The sequence below is a fragment of the Chelonia mydas genome, chromosome 9 (genome assembly GCF_015237465.2).
Source record: "Chelonia mydas isolate rCheMyd1 chromosome 9, rCheMyd1.pri.v2, whole genome shotgun sequence".
In the NCBI taxonomy this organism is placed as follows: domain Eukaryota; kingdom Metazoa; phylum Chordata; order Testudines; family Cheloniidae; genus Chelonia; species Chelonia mydas.
The window spans coordinates 41,012,965-41,040,020 of NC_057855.1; the positions used below are offsets into that span (position 1 = coordinate 41,012,965).

General features: G+C 39.1%; 1 protein-coding gene across 1 annotated transcript; it reads left to right on the forward strand.

Moving 5' to 3' along the window:
- The first annotated feature begins 62 nt into the window (after positions 1-62).
- On the forward strand, positions 63-26,209 carry COPB2 (COPI coat complex subunit beta 2). Its single transcript, XM_027824892.3, has 22 exons — positions 63-394; positions 2,779-2,916; positions 3,802-3,888; positions 9,137-9,263; positions 11,458-11,606; positions 12,716-12,862; positions 13,924-14,023; positions 15,314-15,456; positions 15,688-15,887; positions 16,049-16,159; positions 16,451-16,539; positions 16,655-16,761; positions 17,054-17,197; positions 17,947-18,077; positions 18,402-18,609; positions 18,920-19,030; positions 20,691-20,905; positions 22,871-22,963; positions 23,046-23,226; positions 23,347-23,415; positions 25,232-25,330; positions 25,857-26,209. Exons 1-22 carry the CDS (start codon positions 392-394, stop codon positions 25,968-25,970), a joined length of 2,766 nt encoding a protein of 921 aa, XP_027680693.1. The 5' UTR covers positions 63-391; the 3' UTR covers positions 25,971-26,209.
- Positions 26,210-27,056: the final 847 nt, after the last annotated feature.

Here is a 27,056-nt window from a genome sequence, read left to right on the forward strand (position 1 = left end):
TGACAACCCCCCGTTTTCCTCCCATATGGAAAGTATAGTTCCCAGCATGCACCGCGCCAAAGACTACATGTCCCAGCATGCTTTACGGCACAACCGGCTATAATTCCCATCAGGCCCCGTTACTGGGTTTGATAGCCACACCCCCTCCCTCCGGGGGAAGCGGATATTGCGTCTTACATTGGTTTCAGTAGGTAGGTGCGTTCGGCCACCTCGGACGCCACAGGAGCGAGGAGTCTCGTTCCCGCGATGTTTGAGGTGCAGAAGCGCTTGTGTACGGGGTTCTCGTTTTCACCCTACATGTCGCGAGAGCGGCGGGGCCGGAAGCTCCACGTCGGTTAGTTGGGCTCAGAGAGCGACGTCTCCGCTGCTGCTGCGTTGGGGCTGCGGAGCCATGGTGAGTCCGGCCGCGGGGCCAGCCGGGGCCGCGCCTTGTCTCCTCGCGGCTGGCTGGCTGGCGCGGGGGCGGACAGAGGCGCTGCCGCCGGGCTGGGGGCGGGGCGGGTGAGTGGGCCGGGACATACAGGTGGTGAGGGGCGTGCAGGGTTCCCTTCTCCTGGGGGCTGTAAAGGAACCAGAGCCCCCACCCCTCAGCCGCTCCCCGCTTCCTCAGGCCAGCGCTGTCCCTGAGGCTGTGCGGGCGGTGCGTGGCAGGAATTAATCCCTGGTGAGATGCTGGGAGGGGATGTGCTGAGGGGACCAGGTCAGGGTGTCGGACCAGTGGTTACATCAACTCACCTACCTATTTACCTGGGGGTGGGGAGTCTGGTTCCTTTACAGCTATTTATGACAGCTGCATATTAAAATTTCATACAAATGAAGACTTGTTTATACTGCTCTATGTACTATATCAGTGTTTCTCAATGGGGGTGTCATAAATATAAAGGGAAGGGTAAACACCTTTAAATCCCTCCTGGCCTGTAAAGGAAAAACCCTTTCGCCTGTAAAGGGTTAAGAAGTTAAGATAACCTTGCTGGCACCTGACCAAAATGACCAATGAGGAGACGAGATACTGTCAAAGCTGGAGGGGGGGGAACAAAGGGTTGGCTCTGTCTGTGGGATGCTTTTGCCAGGACCAGAGCAGGAATGCAGGTCGGAACTCCTGTAAAAAGTCAGTAAGCAATCTAGTTAGATATGCGTTAGATTCTGTTTTGTTTGAATGGTTGATAAAATAAGTTGTGCTGAATGGAATGTATTTTCCTGTTTTTGTGTCTTTTTGTAACTTAAGGCTTAGCCTAGAGGGATTCTCTATGTTTTGAATCTGATTACCCTGTAAGGTATTTACCATCCTGATTTTACAGAGGTGATTCTTTTATTTTTTCTTTCATTAAAATTCTTCTTTTAGGAACCTGATTGCTTTTTCATTGTTCTTAAGATCCAAGGGTTTGGGTCTGTATTCACCTGTACAAATTGGTGTGGATTTTTATCAAGCCTTCCCCATGAAAGGGGGTGTAGGGCTTGGGGGGGATTTTGGGGGGGGAAAGACATTTCCAGGCGGGCTCTTTCCCTGTTATATTTGTTAGACGCTTGGTGGTGGCAGCAATAAAGTCCAGGGACAAAAGGTAAAATAGTTTGTACCTTGGGGAAGTTTTAACCTAAGCTGGTAAAAATAAGCTTAGGGGTTTTTTCATGCAGGTCCCCACATCTGTACCCTAGAGTTCAGAGTGGGGAAGGAACCTTGATGGGGGGGAGGGGTGTGTGATTTATTTCATAATTATATGGTAAAAATGAAATCAGTTTTCAGTAATAGTGTGGCTGTGACATTTGTATTTTTATGTGTGATTTTGTAAGCAAACAAAGTGAGGTGAAATTTGAGGTATGCAAGCCCAATCAGTTTCCTGAAAGGGGCACAGTAGTCTGACAGTTAAAGCTCATTAATATTAGAGACACAAAGTGTGTGAGGTAATAGCTCTTATAGGACCAACTTCAGCTCTGCTCTGTGTGACTTGAAAGCTTGTCTCTCTCACCAGCAGAAGTAGGTGTTGTTGAGCAGTAAATAAGGTTATCGTTTTTAGAACCTTCACATTTTGAAATGCCTCATTCTAGAAAACTTACCTTGGCATGAATTCAACCCGTGAAATTTTAGATAGTTTTGTTTTGTATTGCCAGAATTATAGGTGAAGTCAAAATCGGGGTATAATGGAAGGTTTAAAGTTTTTTTTACTTTGTAGTGCTTCTTTTAAAAATATCATTGGCTTCTGTGTTTGTCTGATTTTTAAAGGAGTTGTTAGACTTGCATCAATTTCTAATGGACAGGTGTCTCCATTACACATCATAGTTTGTGATAACTGGCTCCCTCATTTCATTCACAACAGAAGTACAAAGGAGAAAATGGTTTATGGGCATACTGGGCAGGATGTTGTGTGGAAGCATGCACTGCCCTTCCTTTTCTTGAGCTTATTCTGTAGATAGATTTTCCAGTTGTGCAGTTCAGGACCTCTTTACAAGCAATATATTCATGTGGATTAAAGGAAAAAATGCACAAGAACAATCCTCTGTGCTCTACTGGGACTGTGTCCTGCTCCAGAGAACTCAGTGAGAATGATGCCACTCAGAACCAGTATTTGTTTATATTCCAAAGACTCTCTTAGAAGAACAAAGCAAACAGGTAGCTAAGATAAGGAGTGTGTGGGATATGTGCCCTCAAAACAGAGCTGCCTGGTTTTATTTTAGGTTTAACCTTCAGTTTTTTCTTATTTACACTACAGATATGTTAAAACAGTTCTATGCCATTTTTACGTTGAAGAATAATGTAGCATTCTTAATTTTTCTCATCTCTAGCCTCTCCGACTCGATATTAAGCGAAAACTAACAGCTCGGTCTGACCGAGTAAAGAGTGTGGACTTGCACCCTACCGAGCCATGGATGTTAGCTAGCCTGTACAATGGCAGTGTCTGTGTTTGGAATCATGAAACACAGGTAAACTTTTTGTGCTGTATTCTATTTCTAATTAGAAACAGGAGTGTGTTCAATGTAGCAATATGGTAATTCATTGATGTGTATCCTGATCATAGTTATATATGAAGTGCATTCTTCTGCAGCAAACATATGGAAAGAACTTTAAATAATATAATCACTGTTTTTTGTTTAAAAAGCAAAACAAAAAAACCTATAATTTGCAGAATCAGCAGAGTGTCCTCAAGAAACTCATGTTTCATGCCACTTATAGTTTAGTGCCATTAAAGATCAACGTACCTAAGGGCGGTGCATTTTCAAATTGTAGCCTCAGAGACAAATAAGTACCGTGATATAAAGCAGATGGATTAGGATGTTAACCCAGCACTGAGCTTTCTGTTTATATGCTAATGCTTTGAATATTAAGAGTAGTAGGGATGTGATGCACAAAATTGATCTTAAACTTATTTTTTTCTGTTTAAACTCCCTGAACTTGAGGCTCATTTGTTTGCAATCTGTGCGATGCCTCAGCATATGTTGTTCAAGTGATATCACAAACATTAAGAAACAGTCTAAAGAAAGATATAGAGGTCTGTGGAGATCACATAAATCCCAGGATTTGTTGACTATATACAGTGAGATTTATTTTTTGCAAATTATTTTCATTTTTGTTTATTCCAGAAGGTATTTAGACTTAGCAAAACTGCACCATACTGTAAATACCTCCCCTTACCTGACTTTATGTTTATACTCACATCTGTTAAAAAGGAGTACAGATCCCTTTCTCTAGGAGCTCCTTGACAATTCTTAAACTTGCAACTATTTAAAAGTGGGCTGTTATAAGAAAAGCTGAACAGATTTTGAAACTGACATTTTCTCTGTAATATACCCCAATATTTCTAATTTTAGACTCTAGTGAAGACCTTTGAAGTATGTGACCTGCCAGTCAGAGCTGCAAAATTTGTGGCAAGAAAAAACTGGGTTGTGACAGGAGCTGTAAGTTGTCATTTTTTGTTTGTCTGTTTCATATACATTCCCCCGCTTTTCTCTTTACTTCGTTGCACCCTTACACACCATCCAGAAGTGTGGTTCTATATTAACTTGTACACTGGAAGAAGATAACAGATTATAGCTGTTTGTTTCCCCAAAACATTCTCCTAAAATCTGTTGAATAGAAGAGCACTTTAAAGCTCAAACTTTCATTTTAAAAACCGAAAAATACAAAGTGGTGGTTGACTTTACATTTAGGCCCAATCTATATTACCAACTCGAATAACTTCTGGCACTTGCTTTCAGTTTGTTTAAAAGATGTAGTATGCACAGTACCTTAACCATGTCCCTGTAATTAGGCTAAAGGACTTCAACTATTCAAGGTAATACGATTTTAAAAGTTTACCTGTTGTTTTCTATGCTTTTCCTCAATTATTTTTAATACAGAATCTTTAGAGAAATTTTTGTTCACTTTTAGAACACTAAAGCCACTTTTATCCATTGAATGTACTTCATACTAAAATGTGCTGCTTAAATCCATCCTACTCTTGCAGTTAAGAAAAGTCAGCAAAATGTAACAGTTGACGTCACAAAGTATACACCTTACAGGCTGTAAAATATGTGTGTGTTTATATATCTCGTATATAATCGTTTGTTTTTACATTTTCAACCTTAACATTGCATTACTAAGGAAGAAAGTGTGAATTAATTTTGCGTGCATATTTCTGTCAGCCTTTTTAATATTTATAGAAGCAGACTTGCAGGTACAAGCATGTGTCGGTGTACTTATCTCTATTTGTAACCACTGAAATAAACATTTTCCATGTTACATTTTTAATCTGTCCTTTAAATCATATTGCCCTCATATCAATCACTGAAATTAAGTTGTTTTAATATGCATCCAGGTGTGCATGCAGTGTGTGTCTGAATTGGTAATTAAAGTAGATATTGTGTATACCCAACATGTTTCCAATCTGTTACAATTTCTGAATAAGTTTTTAAGTGGGTCAAAGGCATTTGACCTCATGGAAAATTGTCCATGATGCATTTCTGTTTTTTAAATTTTATTAAATGGGCAGTCAACTTGAAAATCACTTTTTTTGTCTGAAAATTTTGTATCTACTATAGAAACAAGTAAAAGCTAAGATTTCTATGAAAGAAAATTTAGTGGAAAAATTAGTACTCTTACTTTGCTATCAAATACTTAGTTACTTGTTACTTTGTTGTCTTGTTCATCGTCTACGCTCTCTGGTCCATGCATTGGCATAATGACTCTTATACACATCTCTGGGGGACGCTCACTTGCAGGCTTTTTTCTAGCTCTGAAAGATGTTGCCTGCTAGTGACAGAAGTTAGAAAGCTGATACTGAAGAGGTAGCAAATAGGCATGTGTATGGAAGGAGAAGGGAGTAGGCCCAAGCCAGCATATATCATGTTGCTTCCTTCAAAACATTTAGGATAAAATTTTCAAAAGTACCTAGTCCCAGTGACTCAGTGAGATTTAGGACTTGTCTATATAGAGCAACAATATACAATAGAGGGGTGTGATTTCTGAACTGCACCAATGTGTTGCACACTAACCAGCCCATGCAGACTCTTAGTTTTTGCCAGCAGAGTCTATGCAAGCCAGTGCACTTTAGAAATCCCTCTAGACTAGAACAGTAGGGATCTGTTATTGACTACCTGACCAGGACAGTGATAGTGACAATGAAATGCTAGGGGAGATTAGAGAGGCTATCAAAATAAAGAACTCAATAATAGTGGGGGATTTCAGTTATCTCCATATTGACTGGGTACATTTCACCTCAGGACGAAATGCAGAGACAAAATTTCTCGATACTTTAAATGACTGCTTCTTGGAGCAGCTGGTACAGGAATCCACAAGGGGAGAGGCAACTCTCGATTTAGTCCTGAGTGGAGCACAGGATCTGGTCCAAGAGGTAACTATAACAGGACCAGTTGGAAATAGTGGCCATAATATAACCACATTTAAGATTCCTGTGGTGGGAAGAACACCTCAATGGCCCAACGCTGTGGCATTTAATTTCAGAAAGGGGAATTATGCAAAAAAGAGGTTAGTTAAACAGAAATTAAAAGGTACAGTGACAAGAGTGAAATCCCTGCAAGCTGAATGGACACTTTTCAAAGACACTATAATAGAGGCCCAACTTAAATGTATATCCCAAATTAAAAAACACATTAAAAGAACTAAAGAGCCACTGTGGCTTAACAATCACGTAAAAGAAGCAGTGAGAGATTAAAAAGGCATCTTTTTAAAAGTGGAAGTCAAATCCTAGTGAAGTAAATAGAAAGGAGCATAAACACTGCCAAATTAAGTGTAAAAATATAATAAGAAAAGCCAAAAAGGAGTTTGAAGAACAGCTAGCCAAAAACTCAAAAGGTAATAACAAAATGTTTAAGTACATCAGAAGCAGGAAGCTTGCTAAACAACCAGTGGGGCCCCGGACGATCGAGATACAGAAGGAGTACTTAAAGACAATAAAGTCATTGCGGAGAAACTAAATGAATTATTTGCATCAGTCTTCATGGCTGAGGATGTTAGGGAGATTCCCAAACCTGAGCCGTCTTTTGTAGGTGACAAATCTGAGGAATTGTGACAGATTGAAGTGTCACTAGAGGAGGTTTTGGAATTAATTGTTAAATTTAACAGTAACAAGTCACCAGGACCAGATGGCATTCACCCAAGAGTTCTGAAAGAACTCAAATGTGAAATTGTGGAACTATTAACTATGGTTTGTAACCTGTCCTTTAAATCAGCTTCTGTACCCAGTGAGTAGAAGATAGCTAATGTAACACCAATACTTAAAAAGGGCTCTAGAAGTGATCCCGGCAATTACTGACATTAGACTTACCAGTCTGTACAGGGCAAATTAGTTAAAACAATAGTAAAGAATAAAATTGTCAGACACATAGAAGAACATAAATTGTTGGGCAAAAGTCAACGTGGTTTCTGTAAAGGGAAATCATGTCTTACTAATCTATCAAGAGTTCTTTGAAGGGGTCAACAAACATGTGGACAAAGGGGATCCAGTGGATGGCTTTTTTCTAGAAAGCCTTTGACAAGGTCCCTCACCAAAGGCTCTTACGTAAATTAAGTTTTCATGGAAGAAGAGGGAAGATCCTTTCATGGATTGAGAACTGGTTAAAGGGCAGGAATAAATGGTAAATTTTCAGAATGGAGAGGGGTAAATAGTGGTGTTCCCCAAGGGTCAGTCCTAGGACCAATCCTATTCAACTTATTCATAAATGATCTGGAGAAAGGGGTAAACAGTGAAGTGGCAAAGTTTGCAGATGATACTAAGCTGCTCAAGATAGTTAAGACCAAAGCAGACTGTGAAGAACTTCAAAAAGATCTCACAAAACTAAGTGATTGGGCAACAAAATGGCAAATGAAATGTAATGTGGATAAATGTAAAGTAATGCACATTGGAAAAAAATAACCCCAACTACATACATACATACATACATACAATATGATGGGGGCTAATTTAGCTACAACTAATCAGGAGAAAGATCTTGGAGTCATCGTGGATAGTTCTCTGAAGACGTCCACGCAGCGGTGGTCAAAAAAGCAAACGGGATGTTAGGAATCATTAAAAAAGGAATAGAGAATAAGATGGAGAATATCTTATTGCCCTTATAAATCCATGGTACACCCACATCTTGAATACTGCATAGAGATGTGGTCTCCTCATCTCAAAAAAGATATACTGGCATTAGAAAAGGTTCAGAAAAGGGCAACTAAAATGATTAGGGGTTTGGAATGAGTCCCATATAAGGAGAGATTAAAGAGGCTAGGACTTTTCATCTCGGAAAAGAGGAGATATGATAGAGGTATATAAAATCATGAGTGGTGTGGAGAAAGTGTATAAGGAAAAGTTATTTACTTGTTCCCATAATATAAGAACTAGGGGCCACCAAATGAAATTAATGGCAGCAGGTTTAAAACAAATAAAAGGAAGTTCTTCTTCACTCAGCACAGTCAACCTGAGGAGATTGTGAAGGCTAGGACTATAACAGGGTTTGAAAGAGAACTGGATAAATTCATGGAGGTGAAGTCCATTAATGGCTATTAGCCAGGATGGGTAAGGAATAGTGTCCCTAGCTTCTGTTTGTCACTGTTAACCTGTTAGGTTCACTCCCTCTGGGACACCTGGCATTGGCCACTGTCAGTAGACAGGATAGTGGGCTGGATGGACCTTTGGTCTGACCCAGTATGGCCATTCTTATGTTAAGCCATTCAGTCCATAAGGGTATGTCTACAGAGCCTGCAGCTGCAAGCCTTCCATCCTGGGTTGACACTCAGGTTTGCAGGGTTTGTGCTACCATGTCAAAAATTGCTGTGTACAGGTTTGGCTCAGACTGGAACTTGTGCTTTGAAGTCTAGGAAGGAGATTGGGTTTCAGAGCCCGAGCTGCAACGCAAGCTGCAACTTTGCAGTGCTTTCTACACAGGTATTTTTAGCCTGGTAGCACAAGCCCAAGTCTGTTGACCTGGGATGGGAGGCTTGCTGCCCTGCCTTTTGCATCTAAACCTCTTTTGAAAACTTTACTCTACATATTTTTATGCTCCCAAGTTAACACAGTTTAAAAATGGATTTAAAAAAAGTAAAGATTTTAGGACATCATATTTGAAAGCTTTAAAATAGTGGTGGTGGTTGTTTTTTGGGGCAAGGAGGACTTTGTGGTGTTTTTTGGGGCCATTATTTCCTAAATAGTCAGTTAAAAAGAAATCCAAGTTGGCAGTGCTTTTTTCAGTTATTTGAGTGCAACATAGCATCTGTTTTTCTTATAGCATGATGTTGCATCATTGATATCAATGTAAGTTTCCCCATTGACTTCAGTGGGAGGAGAACAAAGCCCTTAATGCATGGAAAACACTTTTTCATGATCCTATAATGTGAAAATGTCTAAGGGAACTTTAAACTTGCCTTAAATTAAAATAAGTGACCTTTTGGGCTAAGACCATCTTTGAGAAACTTTGATCATAGATGAATTCTTCGTAGTTATAAATGCCTTAAAATAGGATCATGTAGTATAAATTTCTGAACCAAAACTGTGTCAGAATAATTATGTTAGCTGGCATTGTTTTCTTTAAGAACCGCATTAGAAGTCTGAAGAAAGGACTTTTATGGATGAAGAATCTTTGAAGATGGAATATTAGTCTTTATTTAATGTGAAATACTTTTATAGAGAAGCTGATCTTAGTGTCTTTATTTTCTTCTCATCTGTAGGATGACATGCAAATTAGAGTTTTCAATTACAATACCTTGGAAAGAGTTCACATGTTTGAAGCACACTCCGATTATATTCGTTGCATTGCTGTACATCCTACTCAGCCTTTCATTCTAACTAGCAGTGGTAAGAGGTATTTTCGGTATAATTTGATTTTTCTCACATAACTCTGTTTATAAGATAACAGTCTGAACAATGAGAAACTACATGGCCTGTACTGTTGTTGCTGAAATAAGAATTCTTGAGCAAGTAGCTTACTTCTCATTTGTCATCTCAAATTACTTCTTTCCAAGCTAGTTTCATGTTTTTAATGGAATCTCAGCTTTACTTCGGATCTGAAATGTAATAGGTTAAGCTCTTGTCAAAGACCACCTGAAGGTCTAGTTGCTTAATGTCTGCCAAACAAGAAGTTTATTTACATGCTAATGATCTGCTGTTTGGCATACTGACATGCCATACTTGGGTTTGACGTATATCAAGATTAATTTCATTTTGCTGGTTAAAACTAGAAGCATTGTAGTGTTTTCATAGTAAGATTTGTAACATGAGTGATATTGGAGTTTAAATATAATGTCCTTTCATGAAACAGAATTGTTGGCTTCATGTTGTGCCCACAACATTCAATCTAGATTCCCTAGTAAGCAAATTTAACTGTTACCTTAATCCTTTAGTATTGATGTGCAGTCCTTAGAAGTGTCTGAGATGAATTAGTGCTCTGACTGAGCCTGAGACTCATCTTCTGTAAAGGGAAAAAAAGTAGGCACTGGCCTGTCAGCTTTTCTTTAGGAAGTTAAAGGGAAGAGCTAGTTTTCCAGATGCCTAGAAGCAAAAAGAAGAAATGCTGCGTGCGTTACAGAACCAGGGCTTAAGAGAACAAACCGAGGTGCAGTGTCTCCTGAAAACAATCAACAGTATGGCTGAACTGACTGTGTTGCAAGAACAGTGAGAAGAATAGCTGGATTACACTCTAGATGGAATGGAGGCTTCATGCAGAGTCAAGGATCTGCCTACAAGCAGTTTTTGCTTAATTCAGTGTGTGCCAAATTAGGCAGTTCATTCCTTTTATACCTCTTTGTTTTCAAGGAAGTCCATAACAATAAAGCAAGAAACTAAATCACATAGAAAACAGCAGAAAACAGTGAGAAACAAAACTGGCAATCTAAGGGCTTGTCTGCATGAACAATTAGTCTGCGGCAAGCTGGGGTGTGAATCTACTCCATACTAGCCTGCCATGCACTAACTGTTCATGTGGGGACTAGATCAAACCACAGTAAGTAAGTAAACTGTTAGTCTGCTTAAAGTTTGACGTGGACAGTTAGTTTTGGGCAGACTAGTGGGGGTAGATTCACATCCCAGCTTTCTGCAGACTAACTGGTCATGTAAACAAGCCCTAAATCCTTATACTAACAACAGAAGAAATTCTCTTCAGGATTCCAATGTTTGTTTTGATGCTTGTGTCTTTGAAACTTGACCCTTTCCACAACTACTTACTTTTCAGAGTTTCAGACTAGGTTCCTCCAAGATGTTTGTAGGTCTCTGGAGCTGTAGAGGAGCTATGTGATATGTTACTCACAAATTCCCTTTAAATTTCACTTTTTCAAAACATAAAGCAAACTGTTTTAAAAACAATGGTTGGCAGTCCTGGGGAAAGTCTTGGATATGACAGCTGATAATGTACACCCTCCTAATTGAAGGGATAGTGTATTGAGGTTTTAACACACATTCCTTTCTCCAAAATATTAAGTCCCTGAAGTTAGAGGTATTAACAAAAATCCCAACATTTGAAACAGTAATTTAAAATCACTTGCCTCTCAATTGCTCAGCTTTCGCTCTGATTTTTGTGATGTCTCACTAAATTGCCAAAGTGTTTTCACACCACTGCTACCTTTTTTTAAAGAGATCTTTCAGACTTTCATAAAACAGAAAGTAGAAGTCCAGTTTCCCAACACCAGTGTCCTCTTTAAGAGAACACCGAATGGCCCTGAAATGAGAACCAAATGTTTAGCTGTGCTAAGCAGTTGAGACTATTACTAGGTTCTTTCTTCTGGCAAGGTAGATACCCAGGCTTCAGTTTAATGCAGACGACTATTTCTTTTTTTGGGGCATGAGGGGAGGGAACAAAAACAAACCGTTGCATTCCCTGTAGTCATCCCCCGCCTCTAAGGGTAAACAGTCTTCTGAGTAAAGTCCATAAATTATTTTGATAGTAGCAACGCTTCCCTTTAGGATGGACAAGCCTTGAAAATTGGGTTACTGAAGATTTTATTTTAAAAAGATAGTTTTAAATATCCATAATACCTAATTTGAATTTTTTTTCCAGATGACATGCTTATTAAACTCTGGGACTGGGATAAAAAATGGTCTTGTTCTCAGGTGTTTGAAGGACACACTCATTATGTTATGCAGATTGTCATAAACCCAAAGGATAATAACCAGTTTGCCAGTGCCTCTTTGGATAGGACGATTAAGGTACAGTAAATATACCTTTTAAAAACTTCATTAAATAATTACCAGACATAAGAAATACAACAATATAGCAATACAGACAATGGAAAAATTTAAATTCATAAAACAAGTATATGTGCAGTAATAGATTGTATACTACATACAAGGACATATATAAATTGGAATGGCCTCAGTCAAGTTATAGTTGAAGAATTATCAGAACCTGGATAAAGACTTTATATATCTGTGAAATGTCGAGATTAGTTATTGTATATGATCTTTGAAATGTGAATCACTGGCAGAAATTTATGGACTCTTGTGATTCCATTTGGATTACCAATAAGTGTTGGGGGGTATAACTTTACTTTTGTAATCGTCCACTTTCAGAGTCCGTTTTAGGGAAATGCAAGATAGCAGAGTACCTACACTGAGAGTCTTACTTCCCTTTCCTGCGATAGACCCTGAAGATTCTCATGCACAGTGGAGCCATTACTGGGTTCATGGGGCCATCTGGGCACTGAGATTTCCCCATGTTCCCTTGGAACCTTTGTTATGTGTTAGGACTGTAGAAAAGGCCACCTATACTTCAAGACTCCTTCAGCTGTTATGATTAATGGGTATGTGTGAGTGGGATTTGGTATGGTAGTGAGGAGGCAAAGTTTTCACCTAGGGCCTCAATGTACCTAAACTCTGCCCTGATCCATTTAACAAACAGTCATTTAGTATTTTAGATTTGTGATTCTAAAATCCACACTAACAACTAAAGGATATATGTATATTTCTGACTCGAACCGCAGATTTCTGAAACAATAGTAAGCTTAGTACATATAAGATGATGTATGGCATGTGTAAACGTGATATATACATACATGCAGAGGGGTTTAACATGTAAGAGAGACCATTGAAGGATAAAGCTATTTTATTGCTTTGAAATATTGGCCCAAAGTGTAATTTGATTTTTTTTCCCCCACTACATTTAAGACATCAGGATGCAGCGGTACAGACTTATTAGCTGTATCTTTCCTGTCTCTAGAATTTTAAAAATGCACTACTCAGAGCTCATTCTGTCTGGTGGTGCTGGCCCATGAGGGTAAGATCAATACTTAGGTATGGTTGATCTTTTTCTTTGCAAGGTGTGGCAGCTTGGTTCTTCTTCACCCAACTTCACTTTGGAAGGCCATGAAAAAGGAGTGAATTGCATCGATTATTATAGTGGAGGAGACAAGCCTTACCTCATTTCAGGAGCAGATGATCGCCTTGTCAAGATTTGGGATTACCAGGTACAGTGTGTTCACCTCTTCGTGAACACTTTAGTAGATTAATTTGGTTGGGCACCATCAGCAGCAAAGGCATGGAAATCAAGGGAAAGGCATGAAGGAGAAAAATATTCTGGAGTTTTCATGACTTTGAATAGAAAATAGAGAGATTTTTGTGATGTATTTTCCGGAAAAACTGAACTAAAACTTATGAGTAAACTTATGAGTTAAAAATTATGAGTAACATTCAAATTTACCGGCTGTGAAATATAGAAATCACCTTAAATCTAAATGTTAAAAGTTAACTTTGTCTTGAATAGCAGTGGCTTATTTTCTTGTAGAGTAGTGCGTCCTATTTTTTTATTTTGTGACCAATCACCTTGCAATGGATTGGGCACCCACCTGCTCTCTGTATCCCTTTACTGTATGTCCAGAGAATAATTGTCTCCTTCTGTGTCCACTTGTACTCTCCAATCGTTTTGTCTGTTTTCTTCTTCCTCCTTGTTGCTTTCTGTTCTTGCTTATGTTCCTTGTCCTATGCCTCTGTGATTTCCTTCTCCCTCTCCCCCCACTAGCTAGGTATGTGTTGCTTGGGTATTGATGGGGGAGTTATCCATTCCTAAGTCTGTGGCCTGAGCTGGATGCTGTAGGAGCAGAGAAGAAAAGGTTGGGCCTGTGGGACAAAGATAGCACCAGGCTTGGTTTTCCCTTGCGATTCTGTGCAGATCTATGTTTGGCTTTCAGGATTTGAAGCAAAAAGTACAGGCACTAATGAGTCTTGTATTAATACACTGAGCCACCTTGCTCTCAACAAAGTGTTTTGTAGATAGGAACCCAGTTAGCTTAGGAAACAAAGAAGCAGCTACGCTAATGGGAACAAATTCATTTCTGGTCGTTGGGGGTTTTGTCTTAAGACAGACTCTAGGGTATGCTATTCTTTCTACAAATTGAAGTAGAAGTAAAGGTTACAGAAAGAAGACTAGAGACATGCTTACATAATTCTTACATTAAATTTCTTTGAAGATAGTGATCTGAGAAAATTAGTGTTAATGTTTTGTTTTCTTGTATCTTAACTCTTCTTACAGAATAAAACCTGTGTGCAAACACTGGAGGGACATGCTCAGAATGTATCCTGTGTCAGCTTCCACCCTGAGCTGCCAATCATAATCACAGGCTCAGAAGATGGTAACTTTGAGTTTTCTGACACTTCATGTATATTAACAGTAGGGTGGGTTACATATCCTTTTGTAGGTTTGGAAGCGTCCTTGTTTCTTTTTTATTTATATGGCTATAGAACTAGTTACTATTGGTTTAAATTCCCTTTGCAAGGTCCAGTTTTGCTTGGCTTTTAGTAGTTCACTTCATCCCTACACTTTCTGACCTCCAAGAGCTGGCTTTCCTTGATCCATCCCATGTAGGTAGGCTTTCTGCTTTCTCTTCATCACTTGTTTGAGGTGCTTGTTCATCCAGGTTGGTCTGCAGCCCTTCACTATGAGTTTTTCCCCTTGCTTGAGATGCAGGCTTCAGATAGTTTCTGCAGCTTTGACTTAAAATAATTCCAATCTTCCTCCACGTTCATATTCTTGAGCAGTCATAGATTCATAGATATTTAGGTCAGAAGGGACCATTATGATCATCTAGTCTGACCTCCTGCACAACGCAGGCCACAGAATTTCACCCACCACTCCTGCAAAAAACCTCACACCTATATCTGTGCTATTGAAGTCCTCAAATCGTAGTTTAAAGACTTCAAGGAGCAGAGAATCCTCCAGCAAGTGACCGGTGCCCCATGCTACAGAGGAAGGCGAAAAACCTCCAGGGCCTCTTCCAGTCTGCCCTGGCGGAAAATTCCTTCCTGACCCCAAATAATGGCGATCAGCTAAACCCTGAGCATATGGGCAAGATTCATCAGGCAGATACTACAGAAAATTTTTTCCTGGGTAACTCGGATCCCACCCCATGTAATATCCCATCACAGGCCATTGGGCCTATTTACCATGAATATTTAATTTGGAAACCCCAAATAAAGGTGAATCTAACTCACCTAGGGGTGGAAGGACATAGCTGAGAGGAAGGCTGGAGTACTGCTGCTGAGAAGCCTAGGGCATCTGCAAGCAGTGAGGCCCCAGTCAGTTCAACTCCATCTCACTATCTCTGCACAGCCATTGAGAGCTGCCTGCCAGCTCGGAGGTCCTAATTTCTCCTCCCTGTGATCCCTCAAGCTCCCACCAAGAGATTCTTCTGTGCTGATTTTCCTCCTTTGGCCTGTGTGACACTCGTGGTAGATACCAAATATCCCTCCAAACATCAGTGAGACTGCTGGCATTGAAGGATTACAGTTCTATTTCACTAAAGTTTAAATTACAGGTGTTAGTTTCATATGTGGTCTTTGGATTCTTGTTGTTGAATGCCATAATGTTTAATAGCTCTACTACTGAGAGAGGAGACTGAAATTGCATATATCTCTTTCTCCAGGAACTGTCCGCATTTGGCATTCGAGCACGTATCGCTTAGAAAGTACTCTCAACTACGGCATGGAGAGGGTGTGGTGCGTGGCCAGTCTGAGAGGATCCAATAATGTAGCTTTGGGTTATGATGAGGGCAGCATCATTGTTAAGGTATCTTAATATTGGAAAGCATACATGAAAATGGTGATCCATTGCCACAAACTTCTGTTACTAAACTATTCTTTAATACTGAGACAGCCTCTGAAGTGATTTTAAAAAATGGGCAAAATTCAGTTTATTGGCATATTCCAAAAGAGCCATACATAAGTATTTAAAGTGAATGAAATGAAATTTGAACTTAATGGGCTGAGGATGCTTATCTTTATATGCTGCTTTTATTAGCTTGGCCGTGAAGAACCTGCCATGTCTATGGATTCGAATGGAAAAATTATTTGGGCTAAACACTCGGAAGTGCAACAGGCTAATTTGAAAGCTATGGGAGATGCTGAAATTAAAGATGGAGAAAGATTGCCACTGGCTGTAAAGGATATGGGGAGCTGTGAAATCTATCCCCAGACCATTCAGCACAACCCTAATGGACGGTAATAATTTTTAATTTCAGAACAGAATTCTTGACACTTTAAAATTTAGAAATATGCCATCCCAGAAAAATATACCTTCTAGATGGCTGATCTACTTCTAGTGATGCCCAATAGTCTGTGCGCACAATTTCCATGCCAACACTTTTTTTCTCAATCTTTAGGTTTGTAGTAGTATGTGGGGATGGTGAATACATCATTTACACAGCTATGGCTTTGAGGAACAAGAGTTTTGGTTCTGCACAGGAGTTTGTATGGGCACATGATTCTTCAGAGTAAGTGTGGTTTTTATCTTGCGATGTATGAAACTTCTGCTAATTTCCAGACTACCTAAACTCTAAACTGGTCTGAAAGTTAAAAGCTGGATTGGGTAACAAGCATTCTGTAGTTCGGATTACGTGAAACTTATATATTGAATGCACTTTTAATTTTGAAGAAATATCAAATATAGTAGCCTACATGTCTAGTATTTTATAGAGTTCTTTATGGCTGTACGGTATAACATTTTGCTATCTTGTTGTCTGGATAATTGTTTTGTAATGGTGTATTTTTCTCTGTGTATTTAGGTATGCAATCAGGGAGAGCAACAGCGTTGTAAAGATATTTAAGAACTTCAAAGAGAAGAAGTCCTTTAAACCTGATTTTGGTGCAGAGGGTGGGTTTTATTTGTGTTTCCCAAATCTGCTAGATTACAGATCTTAACTTTGTTGCTGGAAAAAATTGTTTGCTAGTGAAATAATAATTTCTTCGACATTTGCTGTTCTTTGCAGGTATCTATGGAGGTTTCTTACTGGGTGTCAGATCTGTTAATGGCTTGGCATTTTATGACTGGGATAACACAGAGTTGATACGCAGAATTGAAATTCAGCCCAAACATGTGAGTTTTGTCAGGTGGCACTTTTTGAGTATATGTATATAACTTGTCATATCAGGGGTATTTAGAATATACTACAGGCTTTTTTGAATTTGTCAATCTCATGAAGCTGTTAAAGATAAAAATTATATTTTTAATTTTTTATACTTTTTTGTAGTAGACTCTTACATAGACACTGTCTTCTAAACCCCTACACTGGATGTGCAAATGAACAAATATTTTGATAAAACGTGTGTATCCTCCTTTCTTATCACAGCACCCTAAAACCTAAATGCTATTTCTTGTTTTTATTTAGATTTTCTGGTCTGACTCTGGTGAGCTGGTCTGTATTGCCACAGAGGAATCATTCTTCATTCTGAAGTATCTATCTGAAAAAGTTGCAGTGGCGCAGGAAACACATGAGGGAGTCACTGAAGATGGTATTGAAGACGCTTTTGAGGTAATTGCTGTTAAAAGTGGGAATGCAGTTAGGTCAGTGACTTCAGTAGGCTTTGGATCAAGCCTTGAGTACTGTAACACACTCCCCTTTTACAGACTAAAAGTTAGCTATGATGCAGAATAATGATTACTATAATCTTACTATAAACTTGCCCTAACATCTGTTAGAAATTGTATTTTGAGGTGTTGGGAGCTAATGGAGGAAAAAATGCTTCCGGTTGAAACTTGGGATAAAAGATCTTGTCCTTATAACAAACGTAAAGATGTCTAAAAAGAGAACATAAAACTGGGTAAAATAATAGTGTAAATTCTCCTTCAATTTTCCAGTGTTGAAATTTACTTAAAGTTCAAGACTTGGTTAGTGGACATATGCTGAATAATGTTCTTAACAAGCACTTCAGAAGAAAATGCTGGGCCCTTGTCTAACAAGTAAATCAGACAGCCGTATTAATAAAGTCTTTTTTCTAGCTATAGATGTACACAGTCCAGGTCAAAAATGGAATCATTAACCTGGATTTTAATAATCCTCCATGAAAGCTTTTTACTGAATATATTTGTAAATGTTAAAACAAATGTGCATGTTTCCAGTTTGTATCTAGAATTCCATCTTTAACTTGCCCTATTGTGGAGGATGAAGTGTTTAAACTCAACTTGGGGGTAGTTTTTCATGGCTGTCCCAGTCCTAATGTTTACATGTAGTTGAGGTTTTTTATCACCAAAAGCACTTTTTTTGTTTTGTTTTTTGGGCAGGTTCTTGGTGAGATTCAGGAGATTGTGAAAACAGGGTTGTGGGTAGGCGACTGTTTTATTTACACCAGTTCTGTGAACAGACTGAACTATTATGTTGGAGGAGAAATTGTTACTATTGCCCATTTGGATAGGTGAGTATCTAGTTTATATTCATCTGTTAATACATTTTGTAAGGCTTTTTAAAACATGTTATGAAACATTTCAACTTGTCACGAAGTTGTTTGACTTCTTAGCATGCACTACTTTTTCTAACTACATTAGTGTAATGTATATTGAGTAACATTGTTACTGCAATATCGCACAGAATAATAATAATAATGGTCTAATAGTATGAATAGCACTAGTAAAACTGAAATAAGCTTTTAGATAGTAAGTACTGTCTTGCTATCATAAAATCTACTGCATCTTCAGTTGGATACCTATAAATAGATTAAAATTCATTGTTTTTGTTATAGGACAATGTATCTATTAGGGTACATCCCCAAGGACAACAGGCTTTATCTGGGTGATAAAGAGCTAAACATAGTCAGTTACTCCTTGTTGGTCTCAGTGCTCGAGTACCAGACAGCGGTAATGAGGAGAGACTTTGGTATGGCTGACAAAGTTCTTCCTACAATTCCAAAGGAACAGAGGACTAGAGTTGCACATTTTCTTGAAAAACAGGCAAGAGAACTATTTTTTCCAACTGTAAACAGTGACCATGTAAACTTGTAATTCCAGTTTAACCTTTTTCAGTTTACTCAATAGGGAATTCTCACATTACTGCATACATAAACCAAAAGCTTATTTAAAAAAAAAAAAAATTGTTGCTAAACATTATATGTTCACATTTAAGAACAAAGCAGTCTTTTCTGTTTATACAACAGTCAATTTGGCTTGGGTAAAGGGAGATGATTTGGTGTTCAGAATTAAATTTCAAGGATTGCCGATGAACTTGGTAGACTACAGTTTGACTCTTGAAAAATCTGTTTAGGGCTTCAAACAACAAGCTCTTGCAGTATCCACAGATCCTGAACATCGCTTCGAGCTTGCTCTTCAGCTTGGAGAATTAAAGATTGCATACCAGCTTGCCGTGGAAGCAGAGGTAAACATAAGATTAATTTAAACAGAAAGTCAAGCTCATACTGCAGAACCTGCACATCTTGGGATGAATTTAACAGAGGGCTAGGCCTCACGTGAAGGAAGGGGATCTGGGGATGGAGATCAGATCCTTGAGCCTGCTCCCCTACCTGCACTGCTGTCCCCAGCAACCAGAGAAAACTTTCCCGGAGTTTTGCTCTATAGGGAATTGAGCTCTGTGGGTGGGGAGGGAGAGAGGATGTTCTATTGCTATCCCTCTGGAAACCTACCTGAATTCCCTGAGAATACATACTGGATCAGGGTCATAACCTTACCTTCCAACTTTGTGCACTGTTATTGGAGCTACAGTGGAGACTAGGGGGAAAGGAAACAAAGCCAAGAATTTGTGCAGGGGAATAGGACTTCTGCATGGATGGGCGCTGACTCCAAAGACCTGCCAGTTTCAGGTGCCGAACACCAAGACCCAAACTCCACTTCTAGTGCCCAACATAGATGATCTGTCCCATAACTAACTTTGAGGATAGTCTCGTTAGTTGCCCACTTCAAGTGGTCTCCTACAGTATGTGTGAACCTCATATGCTTTGCAATCTGCACCAATTTTGATCTTCGACATTCTGGTTATCTTTCCGAGACCTGAAGAGGAGTTTTGTGTAAGCTTAAAAGTTTGTCCCTCAGTGGTGTGAGCATTGGCCTGCTAAACCCAGGGTTGTGAGTTCAATCCTTGAGGGGGCCATTTAGGGATCTAGGGCAAAAATTGGGGATTGGTCCTGCTTTGAGCAGGGGGTTGGACTCACTAGATGACCTCCTGAGGTCCCTTCCAATCCTGATATTCTATCACCTGCTTTGTTAGTCGTGTTATTTTGTAATAGGAACAAAGTGTCCATCTTAAAGTTAAGGATGGACAGATAAAGTTACAATATGCTTTTTTATTATTAAACATTTTGAAAGTCTTAGTTTTAAAACAAAAAATTCCTGAACACCAGGAATACTAATGTGCCTTCATCTTGCTTTCCTCCCCTTACTAAATGGAAGATCCTACTAGTTGCCACATGAAAGTCACTGAAACTTTGTGTATAAAATGTAGTCTGTGTAATGCTACAACCTTGTTACTCTATAGCTGTTACATTGGCATCCTGAGGGTATCTGACTCCAACATCCTGAGTGCAGGGGAAAATACATATAAGTAAGCTACGATTATATTATGGAGGCCATGGAATCTGTGACTTCCAGAGATCTCCATGACATTTGCTACTTCAGCTGTGGGCCCCAGAGCTCTCAGCTGCTGCGGGCAGCTGGCGAACTCTGTAGCTCCACAGGCAGCAGGGCCACCTCTCTCCCAGCCACTGTGAGCCACAGTAGTGGTGGGTGCTGGACTCCCCCACTCTCTGTTTTGTCACTTTTTTTTTTTAGTAAAAGTCATGGACAGGGCACAGACTTCTGTGAATTTTTTTATTGCCTGTGATTTTACCGTGACTTTTATTAAAATAACTATGACAAAATCTTAGCCTTACATATAAGTGAAGTTGGGATAGGAGACCTGAACTTGACTGAATTTATACTCCTGCTAATCTGCAGTTTTCAAAGTCTTTCTTAAAAAAAAAAAGTGTGAAAAATGTGCTGTTCTTTAATTTTAAAACCATTTAAATTTGGAAAATCTCTTACAGTCAGAACAGAAGTGGAAGCAACTTGCTGAGCTTGCCATCAGTAAATGCCAGTTTGGCTTAGCCCAGGAGTGTCTGCACCATGCACAGGACTATGGAGGTTTATTGCTATTGGCCACTGCTTCAGGAAATGCTAACATGGTGAACAAGCTAGCAGAAGGAGCAGAAAAAGATGGCAAGAACAATGTAGCTTTTATGAGCTACTTTTTGCAGGGAAAGTAAGTAGCAAACAAAGGCTTCAATTGTGTTCATTTTCACTATTTTTATAATACTCAGACTGAGGTGGACCACACCTCAAATTCCCAGATAGCTGCCAGAGGTATGCTACAACAATTGCTTATGTAGAAACAGAATATTTTCCTGTTTAGCTATCCCTTATGAGATGGAAAAGAAAGCCAGCACCTTGTGACCAATGGACAGTTTTGAATTGGGAGGAGGAGTTGTGTTGTAATTAGACATGCTGTATTAGTGCTCACCAGCATGGCTACAGTGGAGGATCTGCCCCTTCCATTTTAGGGAGAAGTTTAACAAGTGACACCTACCCACCCGCCCTTTTCCTTTTTTCTAAGCAAGATTGAAATCTCTCGTGGTAATACAGGTATGGAAGCCTTGATATAAACTGTTTGCCCAAAAATGTAAGAGGGGGGAGAGCGGGTAGGGCATCATCTCAGTTAAAGAATGGCAAGAGACTGGTTGCTCTAGACAATTTGCTGAGCTCTGGAGCTTTCAATTGCTTTATTTGAAACAAATTCAAAAGTGCTCAATTTTTAATGTGACAAGCTTGATATTTTGAAATAACTTCTTGTCACGGGGTCATGACTCACCACCGCAGGCGCCTCCCACTGGTTGCTCTGGGAATTAGCTCCTGTCAGCAGCAGAGTGCCCTCGGCACGTGGTGTCTCGCCCGTTGTCTGCTCTGCTGCCTTGGGACCTGCGTTGCTCGCCGCTCGGCGGCCCCTCCGGCAGTGCACCCTACTCCAGTCTCACCCTCTTCTTGGGGAAGGGGGGGTTAGTAGCAGTCTTTCGGTTTGCACCTGCCTCAGTGGCCAACCACAATCCCAAAGTCTAGCCCCTCAGCTCAGGGGCAAGTTGCAGTCTGTCTCGCCACACTCCTTGGTGGCCAGGTGCAGTATAAAGGGGGAGACGTAGGCCCACCTGCTACTCTGGGTCCCAACCCAGGGACCGTCTAGCGGCAGCCTCTTCTGTCCAAGGTGCTAGATCCTTCCCTCAGGAGCCAGTCCTTCTCCCTAGCCAGCCAGGGAGAGACTACCCTCTCCTCTGTTAGGTAGCCTTTATATAGGACCCTGATTGGCTCTCTACAGGCCTTTGATTGGCTGCTGGTCTGCACAGCCTCTCTGGCCTGTTCCAGCCCTTTTTCTCATGGGGTGGGGCAGCCTGCCAACCACACTTGTATTAGAAGAAAAATCTTTTTGACAGTTCTGCTGTCTGCTAAAACTTTGAGTCTTACAAAGAGCTATTTTGTTTTGGTAAAATTATGAAGACATTTGAAATTTTTGGCCTTGTCAGAACACTTCACTCAAATCCCTGTACCCCCAGAACAAGAAGATTATAAATCTTAATTCATGGTGCAGAGATGTTAGATCACACAATTCCTCTTCCAATGAGAAAAGGAAAGATGTCTGTCATTGCAGCCAATGGCAAAACCCATTGACTTCAAGTTCCAATGGATCATAAAGCATGTATATAAAATTTTTGGCAAGTGGATTGGTACCTTATTTTTGTTCTATCAACTCAGTATTACTTTGAATATAAGGTTTACCTAGTATTTTTCTTAGTCATATTTGAGAGACTAAAAACCAATAAATTAGATTAATGCCAAATTAATCCCTGGCAGATCTATTGGTTATAATGTTATACTAGGATTGTATTTGACCATAAAACTTTCTCTCTCAAAATGAAATTCAGGATTAAAGTTCCATGCTACATTTTGCTTACTCTGGGGTGCCTAAGAGTTACTGCATGTGGCCTCTCAGAAAGACGACTGATCCTGTATCTCTCACAATAAAATGTGGTACTTCAGGTTTGAGCAGAAAGACTTAACATTTGGTTTTCATTACTTCAGCAACTTTATGATAAAGTATAAATTAAATGCAATACTTTTCTGTATTTTAAAAGAAGAAATAACATTACTGTATTGACAACTTCAATATTTAACCTTCCAGGGTTGACTGTTGTTTGGAACTCTTGATTAAAACTGGACGTTTGCCAGAAGCTGCCTTCTTAGCACGTACATATTTGCCAAGCCAAGTTTCAAGGTAACTTTTTAATGTATTTAAAGTAGAAATATGTTCCTTTTTAAAAACTTTTGTTTACAGCATATATCTGTGCGATTAACAGGGTTGTAAAAATGTGGCGAGAGAATCTCTCTAAAGTCAATCAGAAAGCTGCAGAGTCCCTGGCTGATCCCACAGAGTATGAAAACCTGTTCCCTGGATTAAAAGAAGCTTTTGTTGTTGAAGACTATGTAAAGGAAACTCATACTGACTTGCGGCCAGCTAAGGAATACCCGCTTGTCACTGTAAGTAAAATATTTTGTTTTCATTAATATAAATGATTCCATGCTTGGAGTTTTGATTTTACAATTTTTACTGCCAGGACCTTTCATGTAAGTGTATTTTTCTCTCTGCTGTTTTGTTAGCCAAATGAAGAAAGAAATTTACTGGAAGAAGCGAAAGGTTTTGAACCTTCAGGAGTAGTAGTATCCCAGGTCAGTAATACAACCGTACAAGAAAGTTACAGGATGAGGAGGATCTGGTATTGTGCAATAGCAGCTGTTCTGGGGACACTACACCCACCTTTAGTGGACAGATTATTGCTTTAGTTCGCTTTTGTTGCTACTTGGGGTCACTTCTCTTGTCCCATCAAAATATACTTTCACAAGTTTTATTGACCTCGAGCTATTACTGACAGATTGTTCCACTAGCATGAGTTGCTGTACTTCAGTTGGGGCACTACATAGTCTGTTTTTGATGTCAAGTTTTGGTACTGAGCTAAACTATGGTTCTTTGATTTCTAAAAGATAGGTGAGAAATTCTTAGTGGTATATCTTGTATGGTTGCTGTGAGTACAAGTACAAATATCTAAATTGTCAGCTGGATGAATCACTCAGAGCTACGTCTTCCTTTGTGGTGCTATTTAATACAAATAGCTTCAGCTGTTTCCAACATTCTAAAACTTAAGTGGTCTAAGAAGTGATGAAAACACATTTTTAATCATGACTAGATAACTTAACCTCTAATAGCCAGTGTACTACTATAAAATGGCACAAATTGCCAGATGGGGAAATCAGTTTCCATTTCTCCTGCAATAATTGGAAGACCTGCCTTTTAAGCATGTAGTACCTTAGAGCTTTAAAGCAACCAGCCAACCAAACCTGTCCCTGAACTCAGAGGGAAAATGCTGACCTAGTCCTGCTTTGTTCTTCATATGTAGGCTATTAAATATTCCCTCTTTCAAACATCTTGTAGAAGGACCAGGGAGTAAATTGAACCTGCTCCTATAGGCACACTTTATTTTTAAGCCCCTTCATTTTCAGTTTAAACCGATTTTTACTTTAAAAATCGCCAGTTTTACAAAATGTTTTTTCTGATTTTCACCCTATTTTTATATCAAATATTTCAAATATAGGAAAATACAATACACTGCACAATACATGTATTATGATAATACATCAATCTGTATATGCAAAACTGCCTGTTGAAGTAAGGTTTTGCGTTAATCTAGAAGATGCACACAATAAACGAATAGGCACGCATGCAAGCTCTGAAGTGCACATGCATCTGAATGTACTGATGAATCTCATGCCCACCATGTACACTTTCAAGTGGTTAGCAGCTAATGGTTTATAACTCAGTTTACAACAGTAAACTTTATTCAAATTAAAAGTTTTTATTTAGGGATTAGAGAGATTTTCTTAAACTCAGAGATGACATGTTTTGAGTTCTGTTTTTAGTTCTACAGCAAACGACACTGAATTCTGTTCAAAGCATTAATCTACTGAATACTTTTTTCCCATCCTGCTGTCCACCAAAATAAACCCTGATATTTACCCAGAAAAATTAAGATTTTTGCACTGATTTTTCAGCTGTTTTTGTTGTAATAAACACTGAAAGTCCCAGGAAAAATTAAATAAAATAAAAACGGAAAACAAAGGAAACTATTTAGTAAACCCTAAAAAACTCACTTTGGAATTTTGTTCTCCATATATATTTTCTAAGTGAACTGAAGTTGTTAAATTGAAAATCTGAGAACCTTCCATGCTGCTGTTGCATAAGAGAAGTTGCATTACTGTGTGGTCTCAGTTGTGACTTCCACTGTAACAACAGAAACCTAAATCCAAATGTTAGCAACTGGAAAGTGCTGTTCAAAAGCTACTTGGGGAAACCTTAGACTTTAAGTGGAAGAAACAAGCCCTTGCAAGAAAGTATGATCTGCTAGCATCCTTAATTTGGACTTTTAGGCAGAGCTTTTTAAGTCAATATTAAAAGACCTGTGAATATGAAATCTCATTTTCATCTCCTAAGGAATCTGAAGAGAAAGAACTAGTTCCATCTCCTAAACCAGTAGGGGCGCCTCCAGTTCCAGGAAACTCTGATCATCTTCCAATGACAAAAGATGAAAAGGTATACTTCAGTTTCAAAAGTATAGCTCTGAGATGGGAAGGAAAGCTAATCTGAAATCTACAAGTTTTGATATTTTATTTCCACTGGGGAAAAAGTGATATAGATTAACATATCTGGACTAAGCACTGTGAAGTTTCACTTTACTTTGTGAGGATACTAACTTACCACTAGTCAGGGTTGATATTTATAAAATACCCAGCTAAGAAAAAGATGTGTGTATATATCCTCAGTCAAAACTAGGTCCCACCTAGTCCAGCAGCTGGCCTTTGCTTGTTTATATGACTAGAGGCCAGTTCCTTATGGAACAGCTGCACATGTAGTAGTAGAGTATGTTTAACTGAAGATATCTACTCCCAAGAGCAAAGTAGTTCATATTTGTAGTTTTAAATTGAAGCACTGTTTGTGGCTAGGTCTAAAGAGCTGCATCAAAGTTTGTTTGCAAACATAACCAACTAAAGGATTAACATATATAGCAAGTGTAAATTTTCTTCCTGGCACCTAACCCTAAATGTTTTCCTTCTCTTAGGCACTACTAGACTTGGATGATTTGGATAACTTGGAGGTGGAAGATATCGATACTACAGATATCAATCTGGACGAAGAGATCTTAGATGATGACTTGATTCTTATTTGTGACTAAATCCATTAATTCATAATTGCAACACAGAGGAATTACATTTATATGGACTACACGGATTGGAAACTAGCTTGATTTTTATACTGAATCTGGACCATGTAGGTATAGTAACAGGGCCTCTGTTGCACAAAAGAGAATTTTCAGATTGCAACATTTTGAAATTCATTTAGTGTAGCAACTAAGCAGCTCTCCATAAGCTGTCACATTTATCAAGAAACTCAAAATAAAGTGTTTAAAAGAGACACTAAAGAATTCCACTTTTATTTTTGCTTACCCCATTCTAGGGAAATATATACAATGTTCACTATAACCATTTAACTACGTGAGGTAGTAAAGCAACCGTGACCCTACAGTCTGAGTGGAATGAAAGGCAAGAAAGCCAGGATCCCATTTCCTTGTAATGCAGTTTAGCCTACATCTATCAGGTCTGCAAGATGCTACTTTTTCAAGGGAGCTGAGCATCTCTAACTACAGCACATATGCCTAAAATTTAGGCCCTACTTATCTTCAGATGGGCAGCTATGGTGTTAGACAGCAGTAGCACACTTTCTAAAGTGACAGGTATCTGGTAAAACTGGATTAGTTACCCCAAGTGACTTAATACTCTAACCACTACCAGGCAACTTCCTATGAAGGTTTAGTTAAACTTTCCTCAACTTACATCAGAGGTCATATGTAGCTTCACTGCATTAAGGCTTAGACATAAGGGCTGACACCTAATTCAGGTTAGTTGTCCCCCACCTTGCTACTTAAACTGCAAAGAATTAAAACTGCTGTTCTGGTGCTCCTTATCTTGAAATAAATTAAATTTAACATGAAGTTGCATACAGAAGTGTCCCTTTTCAACTATATAAATGCATTGCATAGTAGTCATCCTCTCCTACTTAGTGATTACATTCACCTCTTCCACAAAGGCTAGTTTTTCCATGTATAAAAACAGACTGCTTGTTTTTAGTACTGATCTGTTTAGCAAGGGTGACATCTTCCTGTTTTCTAGTTGCAGAATTCTTGTAAAAACTGATTTGCATTACCCTACTGATTTCTTGGTATCTACAGTTTGCTATTTTATGAAAAGTCTGAACCACATAC